The sequence below is a fragment of the Kogia breviceps genome, chromosome 2 (genome assembly GCF_026419965.1).
Source record: "Kogia breviceps isolate mKogBre1 chromosome 2, mKogBre1 haplotype 1, whole genome shotgun sequence".
In the NCBI taxonomy this organism is placed as follows: Eukaryota; Metazoa; Chordata; class Mammalia; order Artiodactyla; family Physeteridae; genus Kogia; species Kogia breviceps.
The window spans coordinates 200,026,745-200,046,150 of record NC_081311.1 but is presented as its reverse complement, the minus strand read 5'-3'; the positions used below and the strand labels follow the sequence as shown (position 1 = coordinate 200,046,150).

Sequence of the window (19,406 nt, the reverse complement as noted above, 5' to 3'; positions counted from 1 at the left end):
CGGGAGACGGAGATGGCGCTTTCCTCCCGCCAAGCCGTGTCCGCCACCTCGTGGGGACCCCTCAGTGCGTCCAGCGTCTCCGTCCCTGGAAGCCCCTCTGCTGGCCGCGGCTTCTTTGTTGAAGTGTTCGTCCACCGTCTCAGAGCCGCTCCGCCCATGGGCAGCCGCCGCGGTGTATTGTTTCTTTTATGAGCCGAGTGTGTTGTGACAAACACACATATTGTGAGTGTGTGTGTTCCATTTACCGTAATGCTGTTATAACCCGTTCTGTTTCCTTTTTCTCTCCCACTGAGTTTTGTGTTGTGAAGTCTACTCGCGTTGCCGTGAGGTTGCCCAAGCAGATACCTTCCTACCGCTTGAGACCTATTTACGTTTCTGATGATTGTTCTAACGTTATTACATCAGTCTGACTATTGCGGACGTGGTAAGAGTTGATGATGTCGAAGTGCCCCGATGCGGTGTTTACACACCACTGGGTGATCTCCCTTCCTCCTCTTAACCGAATCCACACATTTCCAAGCCACGTGCAAGGCCTGTGTAGTGAGTGTGGGGCAGTGACACAGCTTGGCCGGGCCGCGGGGGCTACCTGGTCACCACCTTAGGTGTTCCTGGAAGTCAGAGCTCATCTTCTGATGGCAGCGACCCGGGGTGGGAGCCCGGCCCGGTGGCTGAGGAGCGCGGAGCCAGGGCCGCGGAGCACCTCGTGCGGGCCGCGCTCGGGTGAAGGGCTACTAGACGACCCCTCTGCACACAGCACGGCAGGAGGAGCCGCAGCCGACACAGAACACAGGCGGCATCTTCCCCACGCGCGTCGGCACCCCGGCCTGCCTGTCAGCCAGCCTGCCAGGACTGGGAAAGCAAGGCTGCTCCTCAAGCGTCAGACCCCCCCCCCCCGTCTCTCAGCTTGAACACTTGTGACCTGGCCTAGGCGGTGGTGGCCCCGGAACGCAGGAGGCTAGTGGGGGAGGGCCTCGTTGACAGGCAGCTGGGGACGGGGGGGAGACCAGCTGCGTGGAGAGACCACCGCTGGGCCACTCCAGAGCTTTGGGCCAGGACAGCTCGCCGGTTTGAGGCCCAGGCCCTGCTGCCCGTCCGAGCACGGGCTTGTGTCCGAATGCAGGTGTCCTACCTTTTTTATTATGGTGGTCTTTCCTGGCTGAATAATGAACAGAATCAAAATAGTCAGATGATTTGTGGTTTTAATACAGACGGCATTGTCTGTGATTTCAAACACAGAAACCCAGTCTTGGCAGAGGCCCTCTCACTCATATTTACACACACACCGAGTGAGGTGCACGGATTCACACGTGCGGGCGCTTGCATTCTTGGGGAGAAAGCTCTTGCACCCCTGGCACCACGTCCCTGTGTGCTGGAATGGCGGGTGTTATGGGAGCCGTCTTGAAGCCGTTCCCAGCCCGTGGTCGTCTAGAGCCACTGCCGTGTGTCAGGGGCAGGGCCCTATGGGGGGCGGGGGGCTGCTGCCGCCCCCCCCGATTCAGGCCATTGGGTGAATCTGTTGCAGGACAGTGTGGTGCCAGCTCCCCTCTCCCCCGCCCCCGTCAGGCACTGCAGCCCATCCTCTCCCTCCGGCCCCAGGACCTCCCACGGGGGGCAGGGCAGGCCTGGCAAGCCCCTCCCAGGGCCGCTCTCCTGGGACGTCACTTCCCTGCCCGCTGGCCCCTCCACCCACCTGTGTACCCGCCGATTCCGGCTGTGGGCCTGCGGTCGGGTCACAGGGCGGAGAAGGCAGGCGTGCCCCCGGCCTTACAGGGGTGGGGCCGGAGGCTGTGTGGCTCCTCGAGAATCAGTTTAGCTGATGTTAGAAGGCACGGCAGGGGAACCACAGTCAGGAGCCAGGATGCAGGCGGCTGGGGGCGCAGGCAGGGCAGGCCCGGAGCAGGACCCACCGTCCGGGCATCTCGGAGGAGGTGGGGCGTGATGGGGACGGTCCCCAGTGTGGTCCGGGCCAGGAGCCGGGATGAGGAGGGCACAGACCTCACCAAGGCCGCCCCCCTGGCGAGCCATCCAGACCCTGTGACCCAAGGCCTGCCTTCTTCCTGGGGCCGGGGGAGCAGCTCACGGCCACCCAAGCAGAGCTGGCGCTCCGGGTTGGGGAGAGGGCGGTGCTGGAAGTGAGCCCTCCCAGCACCGGCCCGGCTCTGCCAGGTCCAGAAAGCAGGCTCCCAAGCTGGGCTGTGGAACCTGCCAGGAAAGGCCTGGGGGTCGCGGTGGGAGCGAGGTGGAGGGGGGCAGGGAGCGCCCGGCTGCACAGAGGGTCTCTCGCGGATGGGGGCAGCTCCCGAGGGGGTCGGCCAGCTGGAGCCCGGGCGTCAAACTTCACCAGCCCAGGGAGGGAGCCCGGGCTTCAGCGTCGCCCGGGGAGGTGGGGCTGGGGAGGTGTGCCGCCCTCCGGTCCTGCACCACAGGCAGGTTCAGGCTAGTCATCGCCAGCACCCGGATCACACTGAAGAAGACACTCCCTGTCCTTGTCACCGAGGCAGGCCTGAGCCTCGTGGGACGGGGGCCTTGTGTCTGCAGCGTGGGCCCCGGGCAGGCCTTCCCAGATGGCCAGGTTCAAGGCTGTGTGGTTTCTTAGCTGTGCACCATCCCAGTGACCTTGGAACACCTGTACTTGGGGAGAGGGCTGCTGTTACATCCCAGAAGACCCCTCCGTGTCTGAAGGGCTCGCCCGGGGGTTGACACCAGGCCTCTCTTGCTCACAGCTGGAGGGGGTGGCCAGAGCTCAGAGCTGAGAGCCAGTGTCGGGGGGCAGGGAGCTCTGGGCGGTTCCCTGCCAGGTGCACAGCTCGGGCTGGAAGCAGAAGCCTCCGTGGGGTCTCCCCCCACCCCGTGAGGAGTGGTCTGTTGCTACGGAGAATGCAAGGGCTCTCCGCAGGGCCTGGGCCCCCTCAGCCCAGGACCCCCCACCGGCCAGATGCGCCCTGCGGCGCCACACGGTGATACAGTGGTGCCTTTGAAGCCCGTCTGCCCCGCGGTCCGTGGGACACGTCGTGCCTCATCCGCCAGTGTCGGAGCGCTGTTGCGGCACCGCCAGCGCCGTGCTCCCTGCAGGCTGGGGCGCTGGGTGACCCTGCCCACCTGACCCGGGCTCTCCTTCTCCCCGCAGGCTCCCTAACGTCGGTGTTTGTCAGGCTGCCCTGCGGTGGTGTCGGGGTAAGTATTTCTTTAATGTGTAAATAATGTCCTGTTTGTTCTCAGGGTCCTGGTGGTCGCAGAAATCGCTGCCTTGCTCTCCGCAGAGCAGGTAGTCGTTGCCAGGTGTTTTCCATAAACAGGGCCTGCTGGGCGGGGCTGCCCCACCGCTCACACGTGTGGCTTCAAAGGCCCTGTGAGCCTGTGAGCGTTTTGATGGCGGGTCTGGGGCACCTTCCTCCCGGGAAGGTCGTCCGGCACCACGGCTGGCTTTAGGAAACGGGATCCGGTGCGTGGGCCTGTCTCGTCTGGCCCACCGAGCAACAGTCCACTGGTCCCGGCTCGGGTCGTGAATCCATCACCTCACGGGGTGTGTGTCAATCCCGTATCCGAGCTCCAACCTGAAGCCCCAAAGCTCTGACGACGGGCACGAGGTTTATGGGCCACGTGGGGTAGGTAGAGCTGCTTCTCCGGGAGATGGCGCTCTTGAGCAGACCTGGGCAGGTGGACACGCAGGAGGAGCAGCATCTTGATTTGACTTGGGCTTTCCCTGCCCATGATGGGGGCGCAGAACCCGTCCGGGCACCCACCCCCACCTCAGCGCAGCGGAGGCCAGGTCTCCGCAGCCAGAGCTTCTCCTTCGATCAGGAGGGGCCGTCCTCTGGATGAGGGAGGGCGAGGGCAAGGAGCAGCCCCCCCCCCCGGCCAGTCTGCTGGCTGTGGAGCTCCCCAGCCCGGGAGATGCTGCCACCGGTCACGGTCACAGAGAGGCCGGAGGACCTAGTGGACGACAAAGGCGTCTCCGCTGGAGCCACGCATCAGCCGAGTGTGAACGTAATGACAGATCGCAGGGAGAAGCTCGGGGTCTGGATTCCGTTATGGAAATGAAACAAAATTGTTTTCTTCCTGAGTCTTTACAAAAATCGCTGCTTTGAAAATTATCCCGTCAGAAAGAGCATAAACGGCGTTTATTCATACCACCACCAGGCCCTCTTAGAGTCATTGTATTTTGTACTGTAAATAGGCTGCAATCTCTTAATGCGGGGCAAATTTTTGGCCAGACTTGAAAAGGCTTGGATTTGCACTGCCCTGCAGCAGCGTGCCGTGCGAGGCAGGATTTATAATTTGCAAATGAAAGCGAAATGGGGACTGGGCCTGGGGCCTTGAGCCAGGGGGCCCCTCCCTGGTGTGAAGTCCAGATCCAGCCCACAGCAGGCTACCCGCGCCCACCTCCACATCCAGGCACAAAAATGCTCTGGAACACGGAGACGTGGAAGAGCTCACCAAGTCGAACACGGTCGAGAGAGGAGCCCGTCAGGATAATTAGTGGGAAGCGTGAACCATAGGGTGTCTCAAGGGATTGTTCACTTGCAGTTGTTTTCTATAACTACCCCAGTAGGAGGGCAGAGAATCGCAGTGCCGGCTCAGCGTGGACTCGCCATGTCACTGGTGCAGCCGCAGCCCTCTTGGGCCTCTGAATCTCCTTCCAGAGCTGGGGGCCAGCCCCTTGGGGCGTTGTCTGTCGGGGAAGCAGAGGAGACCCCGGGGGCTCAGGTGTGGCTGGGAGGGTGCAGGTCAGTCGCTGGTGAGGCAGGGAAGGAACCGGTGTGTTGCTTCCCCTGAAGCTACTTGAATTAACATCTGGGTTCTGTAATGGAGCTTTTAAATGGTTTTACCTTTTTTTTTTCCAAGCCAAATAAGAGCAACTTCTGCTTTGCTCACCTCCCGATTATTGCATTTCCCTTCCAGCCCTGCCCTGGCAGGCCCTGGGCGCCCCGAGTGCCGCGGCTTCTAAGGTCCGCGGCCCACCACCCAAAGGGGCCACCCCGAGGTCTCCCCATCCCTGTCTTCACCTTTTCTCCGTCTTTGCCGTCGGGGATTGTGGAGTAGGCCCTTTGCTCCTTCCCTTGCTTCCTGCTCCTGCATTTGTGGTCGCCCCAAGCAGGGCCGCCTCGTACTTCTGGAACTCAGGGCTCCACCCCGACCATCCCACGTTGGTCCCCGGGGAGCTGGTGGCCATAAGCTGGGGGACTGAGGCCCTGAAGCAGTGGAAAGTACCGTCCGGTTCTCTGAAGACACTGCATTGGGGCTGGGGGGGGGGTCTGTCCCTCACCCTGGACACGATGTTACAGGACCTTCTGGACGCTGGGGCCGTGCGGGAGGAGAGCGGAGCACAGAGCTCCTTCAGGGCACACGGAGGGTTAGTCCACTTCCCCACCTGCCTCTGGTGACTTAGCCTAAAACCCACATCCTTGCATTTGGAGGAGAAATAATTGCATAGCTTTGCCCAAACCCCCCTTAGTCCTCAAGGGTGCGGCCTCGCGAGGCCCAGGCGACCGGTCGGATCCTCCCGCCAGCTCTCGCTTTGGTTTTATTGAATTGATTCTTCTGCTGAAGCAACTGGTCCAGAATGTTCTAGTCGAGTGGCTACTTCAATGAATAACAGCACGGTATTATTTAGAACAGAAGCTGGTCTCTGAGCGTTGAACATTAATGCTGCGGAGAGTGCGCTAAGTGCAGAGCGTTCTGCTGACATTTGGAAGCTATTTAAAGAACACAGAGGTTTGGTCATTGAAGAGAAGAGCCCGCACGGAATTACACTCCTCAGGAAGTAGCTCAGCTGCTCGTAAATGTATTTTAAATCATCTGGCTTTGAAGATGAAGCCCCAAGACTTCACTGAAAGAAATCCACCCGCACCATGTAACGATCAGGGCCCTTGTCAGGTGGGCAGGGGCCTGGGCGCTGACCCCGGCTGGGCCAGAGTGGGGGTGCCGGGCCCTCACCTGCGGCTCAGCCTCTGTGTCCGGGGCCCCGAGCGTTCAGCGCTTGGAAGAGGTTGCCCTGGGAAGGAGGGTCTCACCCAGGCCCGGCCGACTCTGCTGCAGGTGGAAGGGCTTATTCCTCACAGCTTCCCAGAACCATCTCTAGGCTCGGGCATCCACAGGAAGGGCACGCGAGCCCCAGGTGTGTGCGGCCGAGGCACCAGCTGCCCTGCCCTGGGGATAGCAGTGCCCTTGACCTGGAACCAGGGGCTCCTGTTTATCGTGGCCCCTGCTCCCCGCCCCCCAGGCGCCCGGCGCCCGCAGGAGACTCAGCCTCCGCAGAACTGACTCAAGTCTGTGCCTTCTTTCCTGCCCACGTTAGCTAGAGTTTTAAAAATATATCTTGGGGCTTCCCTGGTGGCGCAGTGGTTGAGAGTCCGCCTGCCGATGCGGGGGACGCGGGTTCGTGCCCCGGTCCGGGAGGATCCCACGTGCCCCGGAGCGGCTGGGCCCGTGAGCCGTGGCCGCTGCGCCTGCGCGTCCGGAGCCTGTGCTCCGCAACGGGAGAGGCCACAACAGTGAGAGGCCCTCGTACCGCAAAAAAAAAAAAAGAAAAAAAATCTAATGTCTAAGTAAATAAACCAACACACCAACAGAAGTTACCTGACAGGTTTGTGCCACACACGTTTTTCTCTTTGGGCAGGTGTGCCATCCCCTGGGCTGAGCCCCCTGGTGTGTGTCCAAGAGCCTGGATTCTCCTCCCCTCACCCTTCCACGTGCTGTCCCTGTTGACGACTCCTGTCGAGCACATGGAGCTTCTCCTTAAATTCAGCATGAAATAGAGTCATAATGTGGAGGGACCTCTAATTCTAACACTTGCTGCATTTGCTTTTGCTGATTGTTAGTGTAACTCAGCTGCAGTTGCAGTTAAAAAAAGAAGGGAACTAGGTAACCTTGACATCACGACTCCTAGCATGGAGTATTTTGGAGCAACTCAGAAAAAAAACGACACTTCAGAAAGGGGTAAAAACGCAGGCATGTGCTATTTTTGGTGCATTCACCGTTCTTTTTCTGTTTAGTATTTTTTGGCATGTCTTCAAAAAAAAAAAAAGTAAGCCCGAATGTGAGCTGGGTACGTTCTGCAATTAGTCAGGGAGACACGGCAGGCTCTGGTGTTAGAGGCAGAGCACGAGGGCCGCTGGCTGCACGACCGCCTGGCCGGGACGGGGCTGACTGTGACCGAAGACGCCGGCCTTACTGCGGGTGTGCTGTCTTCCCAGGTGGACAGTGACACCATATGGAACGAGGTCCACTCGTCGGGGGCAGCCCGCCTGGCCGTGGGCTGCGTGCTGGAGCTGGTCTTCAAGGTGGCCACGGGGGAACTGAAGGTCAGTGCGGACCAGCGGGAGGGGTCCTGGGAGGTCACAGCCCGGGCAGGGAGGGGGGGGACAGCCAGCCCTCTTCGCCCCGCCTCTGGACAGGGACCTGGTGGCTGTGGTGGGGCGTAAGGGCGGACCCGGCTCTGTCGTCACCGTTGGACGCAAGGGGGCTTTTCCCTCGCTTGTGAAAGCACGTGTTAGTTAATACGGCATTTCTCAAAGAATTCGACCTCGGGAGCACTGCATCCTTACAATGGCTGAAAAATCTCCAAGAGCTTTTCTCTTTATGCGTTGTGTCATCGGCCTCGATCACTCATTAGAGTTTAAAACTGCGGCTCTTAAAATATTTATTAATTTAAATATAATAGTAAGAGTTTAGTCGCTCAGCTGGACTCTCACACCTGCTCCTGCTTCCGTGTCTGGTGGCGTGTTGTTTTAGTTGAAGCCCACGAAGGAAATCTGGCCTCGCGCAGATGCGGAACTGGGGAAGGGGGAGTATTTTAATAGCTTTTTCAGATAATTGTGGGTATTCTTTGATGCTATGCCAAAATTCAACAAGTGACAGCTTCTTGAAGATGAGTTGCAGTGTGGACCCTAAAACAGCATCAGCGAGCTTGTCCTTCTGTACAAGAAATTCCATCAGCCTCGCACGTGGAGCCGGTCATTTATCCTGACGTTTGCACAGTGCACAGTTGTTTGGAAATAGGGGCTCCCTGGATCGCGTAGGTCTTCCAGATCTTGACACATTTTATTATACGGTGCTCAAAGCATCACTGATCTTTGAAACCGTGAATGTCACCACCCATCTCATCAGGAAGGGCTTCTCAGTGCTGGGAAGAGCTGGGCTGAATACAAGTTTTCCAGAGTTCTCAGCTTCACGGGAAAGCTCAAATCCCACCCCTGACAACAGCCACTGTCGTTTCCTTTGAGGTGACAGCCCCGCGGGTTATTTACACGCCTCCCCGTCTCTTTGCACGGGTGTTAAAAAGACGTCGAGGTTGAATGAAATTGATAAGTTTTACTGCTTCATCGGGGCACTGACACGGAGCTTCCTTTTCCCTGCAAACGTGTGTGCCCAGGCCTCCTCCTGCCACCGTACCCGAAGGCCGCCCGCCATCGCTGCCCGCTGCTGGTCAGCTCTCAGCTCCGCGGGAAGGGCACAGAGCCTTGGGGTTGCTATGCAAAGGCCCCCGGGGCACAGGACCCCCGGGGCCCGCGTCCCCATGCAGAACCGCAGCGCGGGGTCCTGTGCAGGAGCTGGGAGATAGTCGGGAAACGCCAAGCGTGCCGAGACGGGGCTTCCGCTAAGTGTGCCCCCGTGTCCCCCCCCCCCCCGAGCTGGTCTCTGCAGCAGGCTGGGTACACTTCCCACACCGGTCAGCGTGGTCCGCGGCCCATGGGTCTCTGTTACAGACTTCGACCGCACAGCTTCCTGTGCTGGTGAGACCCGGGGTGCCGGTCTAAACCGCTTTTATTATGGTGGCTGCAGGATGGTTTGCAGATGGTTCTTTTAAAGCGTAAGTGACTCAGGGGTCCTAAGCAGGGATGGGGGCTGAAGCTCCCCTCCAGCCCCTGAGATTTTCCTGCTAAGCGTTAGCGATTGTCTTCTGCGTCGCCCAGCCCCCTGGGAACTGAGCTGCACTGACAGCAGAGAGATTCACGTTAAGGCCAAACTAGGGCACAGCATCTGTGCGGCGGCCGAGCCCTTTCCGTTTCATCTGCATCCAGGGTTCCTGTCGAGTTGCTTCCTGGGGACGCCGGTTATGATCAGAGGGGGACCGGGGTGCCCCTTCCACTCCTATCTGCTTCCCCGCTGAGCAGCTTCCAGCCGTGCCAGCAGGCTGTCAGAGATAGAAAATCAGGGATGGACTCACCTTTTATCTTAGTAACTTGTGATAACCAGCAGGCCTCGCTCAGAGAAGGGACCTAGATGTCTTTGAGGTGCTTACAGCCAGCCCTGTATCCCACCCTACGTCGGTGTGCCCGGCACGCAGCTGGGAACCCTATCCTCACGCACGCTCCGCCTTTTCTCACTGACCTGAAACCCATGTTTTGTCCCCATCTCTTCCTTTCGGTGTCGCGCGTAGAATGGCTTTGCCGTGGTCCGCCCCCCAGGACACCACGCAGAGGAGAGCACGCCCATGTAAGTACACACGCGGTCGCTCTCGGGCAGGGGCCGTGCGCCATGCTCGCGCCTCCCCGCGCACGGTCCCCGCGCGGCCGGTCCAGCGGGCGGAACTGAACGTGCAGCGCGAGTTGGTCAGGGTGGGTCCCGGTGGAGAGATGCAGGCGCTGGCGTGTGGAGGTCTGCAGAAGTGAGTCCGGAGGAGCCGTCTCGTTGTCAGGCCTGGGGGAGGGAACTGCAGCCGCCCCGGAAGGAGTTCTCGTGGTGCTTCCTTGTTTAGAGCCTTCTCAGTCCTGCCTCGGGTCTGCTCACGTGTGGCCGTCCAGCGGACCTGCTCACCGCTTGGCACCGTGAGGCTGACGTCCCAAGGTCACGCCCACAGGGGTCAGCTCTCCGGCCTGTGTTCGGGTGGTGAGCACCCCTGACTGTGCGCGCGGGAAGCTGGCCGAGGCGGCGGGGTTGACGTGCGGATTCGGGGTCCCTCCTGGTCGAGGAGAAGCCTCCTGGGGGCGCTCACGGGACCTGACCCGGGGAGCTGTGCGCGGAGTGGATGCAGAAAACCCTCCGGAGCGTGATGCCGGGGGCTCGCCCTCGGGCCCCGAGACGGCAGACCCCGCGTTGTGGGTCGTCAGGACGAGGGGACGGGCGCTGGTCTGTTGGCTGGTGAAGCGAGGACGGTGCAGACAGCCGCGGGGAGAAGCAGGAAGCGCGGGGCCGGTGCCGGACCCGGAGCCTGGCTTCCAGCCAAGCGTGGTGGAGCCCTCGGCCGCCTCGAATCCCCAGGGAGGGCGTCGGGCCGGGCTTCAGGAAGGGACCCTTCACCGTCAAGGGAGCTGTCGTCACCACCGTGCGGGCACTCCCCGGCCCGGGACTGTCCACGTGACCGAGGAGCGGGCGCTGATTGTCTGCGGCATTTCGCCGAGGTCACCTCTCTGATTCGCGCCTGAGCTGTCAGATATTCTGAAGGGTGGGCGCAGGTGGACCGAGATGGAACATGGAGGGACCCGTCGGTGGTGGCTCTTGGAGACGGGACAGCTCGGTCCTGGGGCCGGCGCGGCCAGGGAGGCGGTGGCTGCTGGGACACGAGGCTTACCTCCGGGCAGCCTACGGCCCGGAAACAGACCCACCCAGGCTTCTCATTTTCTTTGGTGTTTCAGGCAAAGGGAAATTCAGGTTCAGGAGATTTTCATTTTTACTTGACTCCCTGTCTCAGCTTGTTTTTGCCGTTCTCTCAGACTCTCTAGAATCATTGTTATACATCTTAGAGTATGAAAAGATGTGCAGTGAGCAAGTCAAATGAGTAACTTCGGTGTTCTGTGGGCCTCAGTGCCTCTTGACAGGTCGGTCAGTGCACGTTCTGGGAGATGTCCTGGGGGCATAAAGTGAGATGGACTCTCTCACCCTGGGAGCGCTGGAGGCCTGCACGCAGGGACCGTGTGTGTGTGTGTGTGTGTGTGTGTGTGTGTATGTGTGTGTCAATGATCAGCTTCAGTTAACATTTCCAAACCGCTTGATCAGGAGCCACGCGTTCGCCCCACCTTCTTAGACCCTCGTGGGATTCTAGAATGTTCTATCGCAAGTTGAATAAAAACTAATCGGAGCCCGGAATTTGTGTTGATTTCTCCTGACTCTCGCCTGCCAGGGGGTTCTGCTACTTCAATTCCGTGGCCGTCGCAGCCAAGCTTCTCCAGCAGAGGCTAAGTGTGAGCAAGACCCTCGTGGTGGACTGGGTGAGTGGCCCGCCCTTATCCCCCCGACAGTGGGAGAGGGAGGCGAGCTTTCCCATCTCCACTGGCGATGGCATTTGGGGGCCTTACCTGCCTGGAAACTACCCCAGAGATGCAGAAAGTAAAAGCCCGAACCTGGTAGGAGTCCCTTCGACAGCTTCAATCGGCCGACCCTGCCAATCACCCGGCTCCTCAAGGGTCTAGAAATAGGCCCGTGGTTGAGGGCAGCAGCCGAAGGGCAGTCCTTGCAAAGCCTCGCTGGGAGGCGGGAGTGCAGGAGGCGCTCGAGCCTGGACCTCGGCAGGGATCAAGGGTGTGGCCCTCCCTCCCCGAGCCAGCCCCAGCAAGGCAGCTTTGCATCAATGTCACTCCCAGTGTAAAAGCCCTCCCTGCTTGTGCGGAGGGGAGCCAGTGTGCGCTCGCTTAACCTCCTTCCCCAGTTTCCCATGGGAGGGGCCCCACCTGAGAGTCCCACTCTGCCTCAGAGGTAAACTCTATGGAAAACGCTGTAGAAGAACTGAACTCCAAAGACAGGTGTACGGAGTCTTAGGCTGGAGGTGGGGATCCTAGGTGTTCACGTGACTCTTCTTTTTTAAGCCATATACGGTGGGGGCAGGGGCAACATTCTCTTTGGTATTTAAGATTTATTTCAGCATTTTTTTTAGTTAAAAAGGTCAGGTACATTGGGTGGGATTATCTTTTATGCTGCGAAGTCCTTCTCCTTTGGGAAAAGAAAAACTAAAACACAGCCCAGGACACGCCCAAGCTCCGGGCGGCGGGCACTGGTCAAGGGGCGCTTGGGCGCCACGGCCGCACAGCGTGGACTGCCCGCGGAGCCCAGTCTTCACACGCCCGGTGCCTCGGCCCCAGGGGCCCTTCCCTTCGTGCCCCTTGGGGAGCAGTCAGAGATGCTGGGCACGTGTAACAGCTGCGTGCTGGAGAAGGTGGGCGTGCCCAAAGCACCTGCGGAAAGTGGATGATCCGTGTGGATCATCGCAGAACCGCGTGAAAGGGCTCCACTGTCACGCGGAACAGCGCACAAGTGGTGCGTGAGTGCCAAGGCCCTGGTGTGCACCCGTCGGCGGTGGTGGGCCTCGCTGGGATCCAGCTGGTTCCTCCCTTACAGCTGTCCTTCCGCTTTTCCATAATGAGCACAGAGAGCTCTCATAAATAGGATAAGGATTCTAAGCAGTTCCCCGGGATTTGAAATCATGGACTCGTGTGCAGCCCTCAAGTGTGCACGCTGTATATGCAGCGGCCGCACCGCTTGGGTGGTTTCAACACATGGTCACTGTGATTGGGAGAAGCGGTTTGTCATTCCTGTTTGGGGCCCGGCACCCCCGTCACTCCGCCCCGGGGATGGTCTCCCGTGTACCCCAGGGTCCGGTGCAGAGCAGGTGAGCTGCCGTGGTCAGGGACCTCCCCCGCCCTCACCCACCAGGCTGTGACAAGAAATTGATCAAATGACTTTGCCTGGAAAATCGCGGCCTCCGGGGAAGCTGAGACACCCGCCAAACCTGCCCCATGCCACCTGGGGCCTCTTCCTTCTCTTCCCAGGGCCCCAAGGGCCCTGAGCCACGGGGCTCATCAGCCAGGGCCCGAGGGCACCTGCGCTAAGTCGGCCCCCACCCCCGACCCCCACACCCGCCCTTCCAGGACGTGCACCACGGCAACGGGACCCAGCAGGCCTTCTACAGTGACCCCAGCGTCCTGTACATCTCGCTGCACCGCTACGACGACGGGAACTTCTTCCCGGGCAGCGGGGCACCTGACGAGGTGAGCGGGGCTCCATCCCGTGCCAGGCCTTGGAGGGGGCGTGAGAACGGGTGTGGCCACACCTGGAACGCAGAGCAAGGGCTCCCAGTGGGGACGGGGGGCAGCCGTCAGCCTCGATTCCACCGCATGTGCCCACGTGGGCTTTATCTTGTCCGAGTACAGATGGAAAACAGGAGGGCGTTCTGGTTCTAATCCAGACAGGCTGCAGGATTTATGAACGGCTGAGAGTGGGGCGCCCTTGTCCCGCAGGAGAGGCTGCTGCGGGCAGTCACAGCGCATCTCCAAGCCACGCCTTTCGTCTTGTCCCCTGGGTGGGACAAAGACGCGCCGCAGGGCGTCCTCTTGCCTGTGTGGTGCCAGGCAGCGGGCCCCGGAGCGGGACACCCCGATGCCCCAGCATAGCCCCACACTCTGAACCAAAAGGCCCCGACAGTGGGGAATCCCACCCAAGGAAAAAGGATCGTCTGCCTCTGGGTCTTCTTCTGGGAAGGAAGTTGGGAAGGACAGCCTTGCTTGCAGGGCCCTGTGGGCGCACGCTGCCGGCCCCTCCCCTGGGCAGGGCAGCCCCACACGCTCCACCCGTGGACGGGGACGCGGGCTCTGCCTCTGAAAATGTTCCATCTGTGAAGGCAGTGTGTCGGGGCCTTGGGGACCCGGACGGGCTAGGGGCGCGCCGGTGGGGCCGCTGGGGTCATGATCTCTGATGCCCACCTCTCTCCTCCGTGCAGGTGGGCACGGGGCCCGGCGTGGGCTTCAACGTCAACATGGCTTTCACCGGCGGCCTTGATCCCCCCATGGGAGACGCAGAGTACTTGGCGGCCTTCAGGTAAGAGTCCCGGCTTCCTGCCCCACGGGGCATTTAGGGAACAATCGGGAATTCCCCGACGGACGGTGGCTCCAGCTCTTGCGGGGTTTACTGGTTTCCTTGACCTTCAACTTCCTTCCTGAGCAAGCGCCCCCTCCCGACACGGTCCCCGGGCAGGGCCCTCAGCGCCGTGAGCGTGCGCCTGCAGGGACCAACCTTTCTGTCCCTGCGTTTTGGAGGAACGGGCTCTGGGGCTTCTCCCAGTTTGCTCTTTAAGCCAAAGGTGGCATCTTCAAGTCTGTCTTCTCGCGAGAAGCCTTCAGTCTGCAGTGTTCCTGTCTCGTGTGTTAAATGGAAAACAGGAATCTGTCTCGTGTCTTAACGGTAAGAAAGTGATGGAGACCAAGGCAAGGTGTCAGAAAGCGTTATGTTAATGAAAAGCGCGTGCTCGAATCTGGAAGGGCTCGAAATCTCCTAATTTTTCTTCCAAAAAACCTTTTGCGAGATAATGGGAAACAGAAATAAAATCGAGAGACGACTCCCCATTCATCCCGGTTCCTTCAGGTTATGCTGGGCCGGTAGAACCGGGCTGCAGGGTAATGTTGTAAGACACAGTGTTTGCCTTTGTCATCAGATGGTGATTTCTGCTTTGATCTGGGCCAGATTGAAGGGATTCCCGTGGCCAGAAATGGGTGCTCAGAGCCTAGGTCTCCCCCGCCTGCTGGAGGAGGAGCAAGGGGCCTGGGGGCAGCGCCTTCCCAAGCGCGAGTCCCAGGGGCCCCCGGGAGGAGGAGAGTTCTCTTTGGTGGCGAAGCCGACAGACCTTCAGTCTTCGTTAAAAGCCCCATGTCTGCAGCAGGCATGGTGCAGGTGGAGCTGCACCATGGGATTCGTGGAATCCCACGAAGTTTCCAGAGGACTTTCCTCCCTTCCTCTTCGACTACGTGCTCTTGTCCTGCACGCAGGCGCGTGTGGTGTCTGTATGTGTGACACGCACGCCTCCGTGTGGACGGGCGTGCGCCTGTGTGGGGGGGTGTGCGTCTGTGGGTGCGTGTGCTCGTGCGCGCGTCGGCACCAGTGTGTCGTGTCTGGCGGGTGAGATCCCAGCGCAGGACACACCGGTGGATGTTTGGCCGAGGACCCTGCCTCATGCTGGGGGCGGGGGGCAGCAGAGGTCATGGGTCACGCGACCCCTCGCGGCGTCTGCTTCATCATCTGGAAACCAGGTCCCCAGCCTCAGTGTGGGTGTCCGGCCCCAGTGATGCAGAGGCCTGGCCCCAAGGGTGGCTCGGCAGACATGAGGCCTCTTCTCCAACCGCTTAGTTCATAGAGACAACGGCTCAACGATGAAACTGCCCCAACAGTGAGACTGGTCTGTGCAAATGGGAGTCCATCACCTCCTTAGAGGGCCTGCCCTGGTCATCACCTGGACCGCTTTTTCCTCTGGTCTCAGTGGTTTAATTTTGTTGTTGGTTCTTCCTCTTGATCAGATGTAATGCAATGTTGACATTGGCCCCCCCTTATCTAGGGGAGACGGACTCCCCCAAACAGATACCACATCTGAAAGCTGCTTATGTACATAGTTAAATGTCAGCCTCAGGAAATCTGAACCCACCATCACTGGTCGTTGTCACTGCCTGTCCTGAGATGCCCTCCAGCCACCAGCACTTTGTCACCTCCTCCAAGAGAGCCGGCCCTCTTAGGGGGCCTCCTTAGAGGTAAAGGGTCTGAACTCCGTGTACGAGGCATAGACAGAGCCCGAGTGAACTCTGGGGCCTTGGGGGACCCGGGGTTGCTGAATTCTGGTGAAGGCAGAGAAAGAGGGGCTTTCTTTAAACTGTGGATTAAAGCGATAAAAATGGTGGTTCTCTCTTCCTTCAGGCCAGGTTCCGACTGGATCGGCCCCCAGGGCCTGTCTCAGTGTGCACTGGGCACGCTGATCGGGGTGGAAAGGCCCGCACCCGGCCCAGCGGGCGGGCGAGGTGGGTCCTGGAGGTCCCCCCACCCCCCCACCCCGCCAGCTTTGAGATGGACCTTTCACTCGGAGTCTCTGTTGACATTCCGTTTCAGTCTTCTGCCAAGCGTGGACGTGATGGTGCCCTATCAAATGAACTTTGTAAAGCTCAAATAGCCTCTTTGAAAAGGAAAATTGTTTCAGGATTTTTTTTATTGATTTTAATGTAAAATAGCACTTTGAAGTTTACAATTTATGGTTCCCTGGGCATCGATCAGATTGGGGAGGGAGGGTCAGGAGCCGTTTGCCCTTCTTCTGCCTGCTCCCTGGGGGCCCCAGGACACGCGTGCCTTCATGCTTTCGAGGCAGCACCTTGTGCTCAGACCCACGCCTGCCTCGTTGCATTTCAGGAGATCAAGCCCGAGATGAAGAAGAGATAAGAAAATTGCCCCTAATGAAATCCAGAGGCAGCCGCACTTTCTCCTGGGCTTGGAGACTTCTAGGAGAAAAGGGAACCTTAATTCAAACCAGCCAGGCCAGTGGCTTTGAAGTTTGCCGAGCAGGGCTGAGGCCTCGGGGCCAGGAGATAATGATGCACTTTTCTTAACCCCTCGCTTACCTGCCGCCTGGCAGTGCACAGAGATGGAGCTGGGATTGTTCGTGCTCTTAGGTCGTACTTTGGGTTTAAATGCGATATCATAAAGATTATCAAAGATGGCAGTGAAACTGGATATTCGAGAGTGGAAGCTTTAATCTCTTGGTGAGTGAGAGTTGCCTTTAAATTGAGCAGCTGGGCATGTTCGTTTCATTTACCCTGACTTTTCCAGCCTGGCACGGAGATTGAGGCTCTTTTGTTTCTTCCATAAAGTATGTTTTGGGTTTTTTTAACATTTTTTTTTCGGTTGTGCTAAAATATATATAAAACATATTGCTTGAACCACGTGCAAGTGTACAGTTCGGTGGCACTGGCTGCATATTCACAATGGCGCATCTGTTCCAGAAATGTTGTGCCAGAGGGGCCGGTGCTCACCGCTCTGAAGATATTGACGTGAAACCTGCTAGAGGCAATTCTGTATCTCTTTAAGAGCATCCACCTCTTTTCCTATGTAGAGAGTTTGTCTGAGGACATTCTGCAGTGATGTTAGAAGCACAAAAGTCTTAGCTAAAAACTCAGAGTTTCGCAATCCCGTGTTCAGCAAGCCGTCGCTGTACCTGCATAAAAGGGGGCACACGCGGTAGCGTCCCCGTGAGTGGCAGGGCCCCGAGCAGGTGAGGCGAGCATGTGATGATGGAGTGGGGCTCACACCGGTCCTCAGGTGAGGGAGCTTCCCGGCCAAGCCCCGGAGGAAGAGCCGGAATGGGGTGTCGGGGAGGGTGACGTCCCTGTGGGAGCAGGCCTGACGGTGGAACCCGCCTGTCTGACCCCGGCGGTTCTGGAGCCTTCGAGGGCCTGGCCTGCACGGTCACCAGCAGTCTCGCAGCAGCTCGGTGACGGTCTCGGTCCCGGGAGGGGGCCGCCACGCTGGGTCCCCTAGGCGAGCCCAGGAAGGATGAGGGCCCCTGGCCGGGGCAGGGAGTAGGGCGGGGGGTCCAGCGAGGTCTCAGGGCACTGGCGTGGGAGGAGGGTGGGCACACGCCAGGAGGAGAGCCAGGAGGAGCGGGTTCCAGGTGGGGCTCGGGACCCTCAGCCTTAGCAGATTTTCACGGAAAAAAAGCCGCAAAGTGTTCCCAGCCTGGCAGCTGGGCGGCCACTGGCCGCCCAGGAGGGACAGCCTGGGTGGGGGGGACAGAATGTTCTGGGTGCGGGAGCGAAAGGGGTGTGGGGAGAAGAACAGCGGAGACTGCTCTTCTGAGCACCTGGTTGGGGAGCGGGAGCCGGGGGGCCGGGCGGGCAGGTGAGCATCCCCGCGGTGCGGCGGGAGAGGCCCGGGAGGTGCCTGGCGGGTCACCCCTCGTCGAGGTCCCGCCCAGCCCTGCAGAGACCCACTCCTCAGGCTGGGGTGGGTCGCGGGCCCCTCGGCAGGCTCACCGCCTCTGGCGTTCGTTCCCGGGGCACGCGGAGGGAAGGGGTGCCGAGTGCTGGGGGACTGAGGGAGCGGGGGGGGGCTGCGTGCTCGGAGAGCGTCCGCGCCACCTGTGTGTGAAGGCCCCAGGATGGTGCCTGGTGGTGGCGGCAGGCTGGGTGGGCACGGGGCCTCCTGGGGGGCGACGGGAGGGACCTGGAGCGCAGGGGCGCGAAGGGGCAAGGGTAGATTAGGGTCTGGAGTCGGCATGCACCCACCCCCACTTCCAGGAGGCTGCAGGGCCCGGGGGAGGAGTGTCCCCACCACAGCAGGTAGAGGCGGGGCAAGCCAAGCGCGAGGAGGCCCGCGGCCTGTGGGGCAGCAGCTCCAGAGTGGAGCGGGGGGGCAGTGGGCAGGGGCGGCCGGGCCTAGACGGGCAGGAGTGGGGACGGCGTCCAGTGTGGACGGGCTTCAGCCCGCCCGCCAGGTCCAGCTCTGTCCCAACAGGCCGTGGCATCACCGTCTGGGCGGCCGGGCCAGGGCAGCCGAGTTCCCGTCATCACCGTCCTCGTCCTGATTGACTCGCAGGAGAGCCCAGATCCTAGAGGGAACGCACCTGCCCCCGCCCTGGCCCTCAGAGCAAGAACTTGCACAACGCACAACAAAAGGAAGTTTTCATGATCAAAATGCTGTGATTATTGAAACTGTGTTGTCAGGTACCCAGGCCACAACCTCCTGTAAAACCGGGTCTGGGTTCAGGGTTCCGCCCCAGCTGGTATCCTCTGCCTGGTGCTTCCAGCTCACGGGCGCTCTCCGGGCTGGGGATGCTTAACTGCGAGACCGGCCAAAAGCACGGCAGTGAGGGAGGAGGCCTGTGTGGGTGAAGCTTCCAGGGGCCAGTTTGTGTGGACCGTGCCTCCGGGGCACTTGGAGGGGCGGCAGGGAGCCAGGGGCAGCGACCCAGCCTGAACCCCGGCTCCGGTGGAGGCCCCAGTGTGGGTGAGCACAGCCCCCAAAGACAGCGCCTCGGCCCTCTGGCCACACCAGGCTCTGTGCCCCCAGCGGGTGTGGGCCACAGGTGTGGTGGGTTTTGTGCGGGACCCTGGTTGGGGGATGAATCGAAAGTTCCTTTCTTTCTAGAAGTTGAAGCAGACTATTGAATCAGCTCTTGCATTTAGATTCCACTGTGGGTTTTGGAAATGGTGTGTTGGTACCCCCCATAATCCGATCACCTGAGGTTGTAGGGTGGCTTGTAAGAAACGATTCTGGGAGCTGTAAGTGCCCCGTAGCACCACCGGGCACTGCCACCTTCCCGGAGCGGCCCTGGCTGGTTCGAGCGGGAACTGGCTTGTCGGCGACATCCGCCCCATCGCCCAGCCCGCCGTGCCCGCCTGCCCCTCGCGGACGCCCAGCCCAGCTTTTCCCCGTGGCGGCCTGGCCGCAGGTGTGGCCCGGCCGGCGAGCTAAGAACTGAGGGGCGGGCACAGTGTGGTGTCTGGAGCAGAGGCCCCGGGAACGGGCCCGGAAGAGGCCTCAGGAGGGCGACGGGCCTCAGCTGCACACGTGGTTTGCAGGGCTCTTCTCACCTGAGCTCCACCCCCAGCATGAGCCCCAGGGGCGCAGAGGCTCTGGGACACATGCTGCTCTCGTCCCTGCAAACATCTGCTCCCCGCTTTCCCACTCGGAGGGCTGCACCGGCCACCTCTCCTCTCGAGAATCGG

General features: G+C 60.2%; 1 protein-coding gene across 15 annotated transcripts in view; it reads left to right on the top strand.

Annotated features, from left to right (window-relative positions):
* The window catches only part of HDAC4 (histone deacetylase 4), a 289,653-nt gene that overhangs the window by 248,753 nt on the left and 21,494 nt on the right, over positions 1–19,406 (top strand). For all 15 annotated transcript variants that reach the window (XM_059054872.2, XM_059054871.2, XM_067027304.1 and 12 more), the window contains 6 exons: positions 3,128–3,174; positions 7,197–7,304; positions 9,383–9,438; positions 11,063–11,150; positions 12,804–12,923; positions 13,652–13,749. In XM_059054872.2, the coding sequence (XP_058910855.1) occupies positions 3,128–3,174; positions 7,197–7,304; positions 9,383–9,438; positions 11,063–11,150; positions 12,804–12,923; positions 13,652–13,749 (517 nt within the window). The remainder of the gene's footprint in view (positions 1–3,127; positions 3,175–7,196; positions 7,305–9,382; positions 9,439–11,062; positions 11,151–12,803; positions 12,924–13,651; positions 13,750–19,406) is intronic.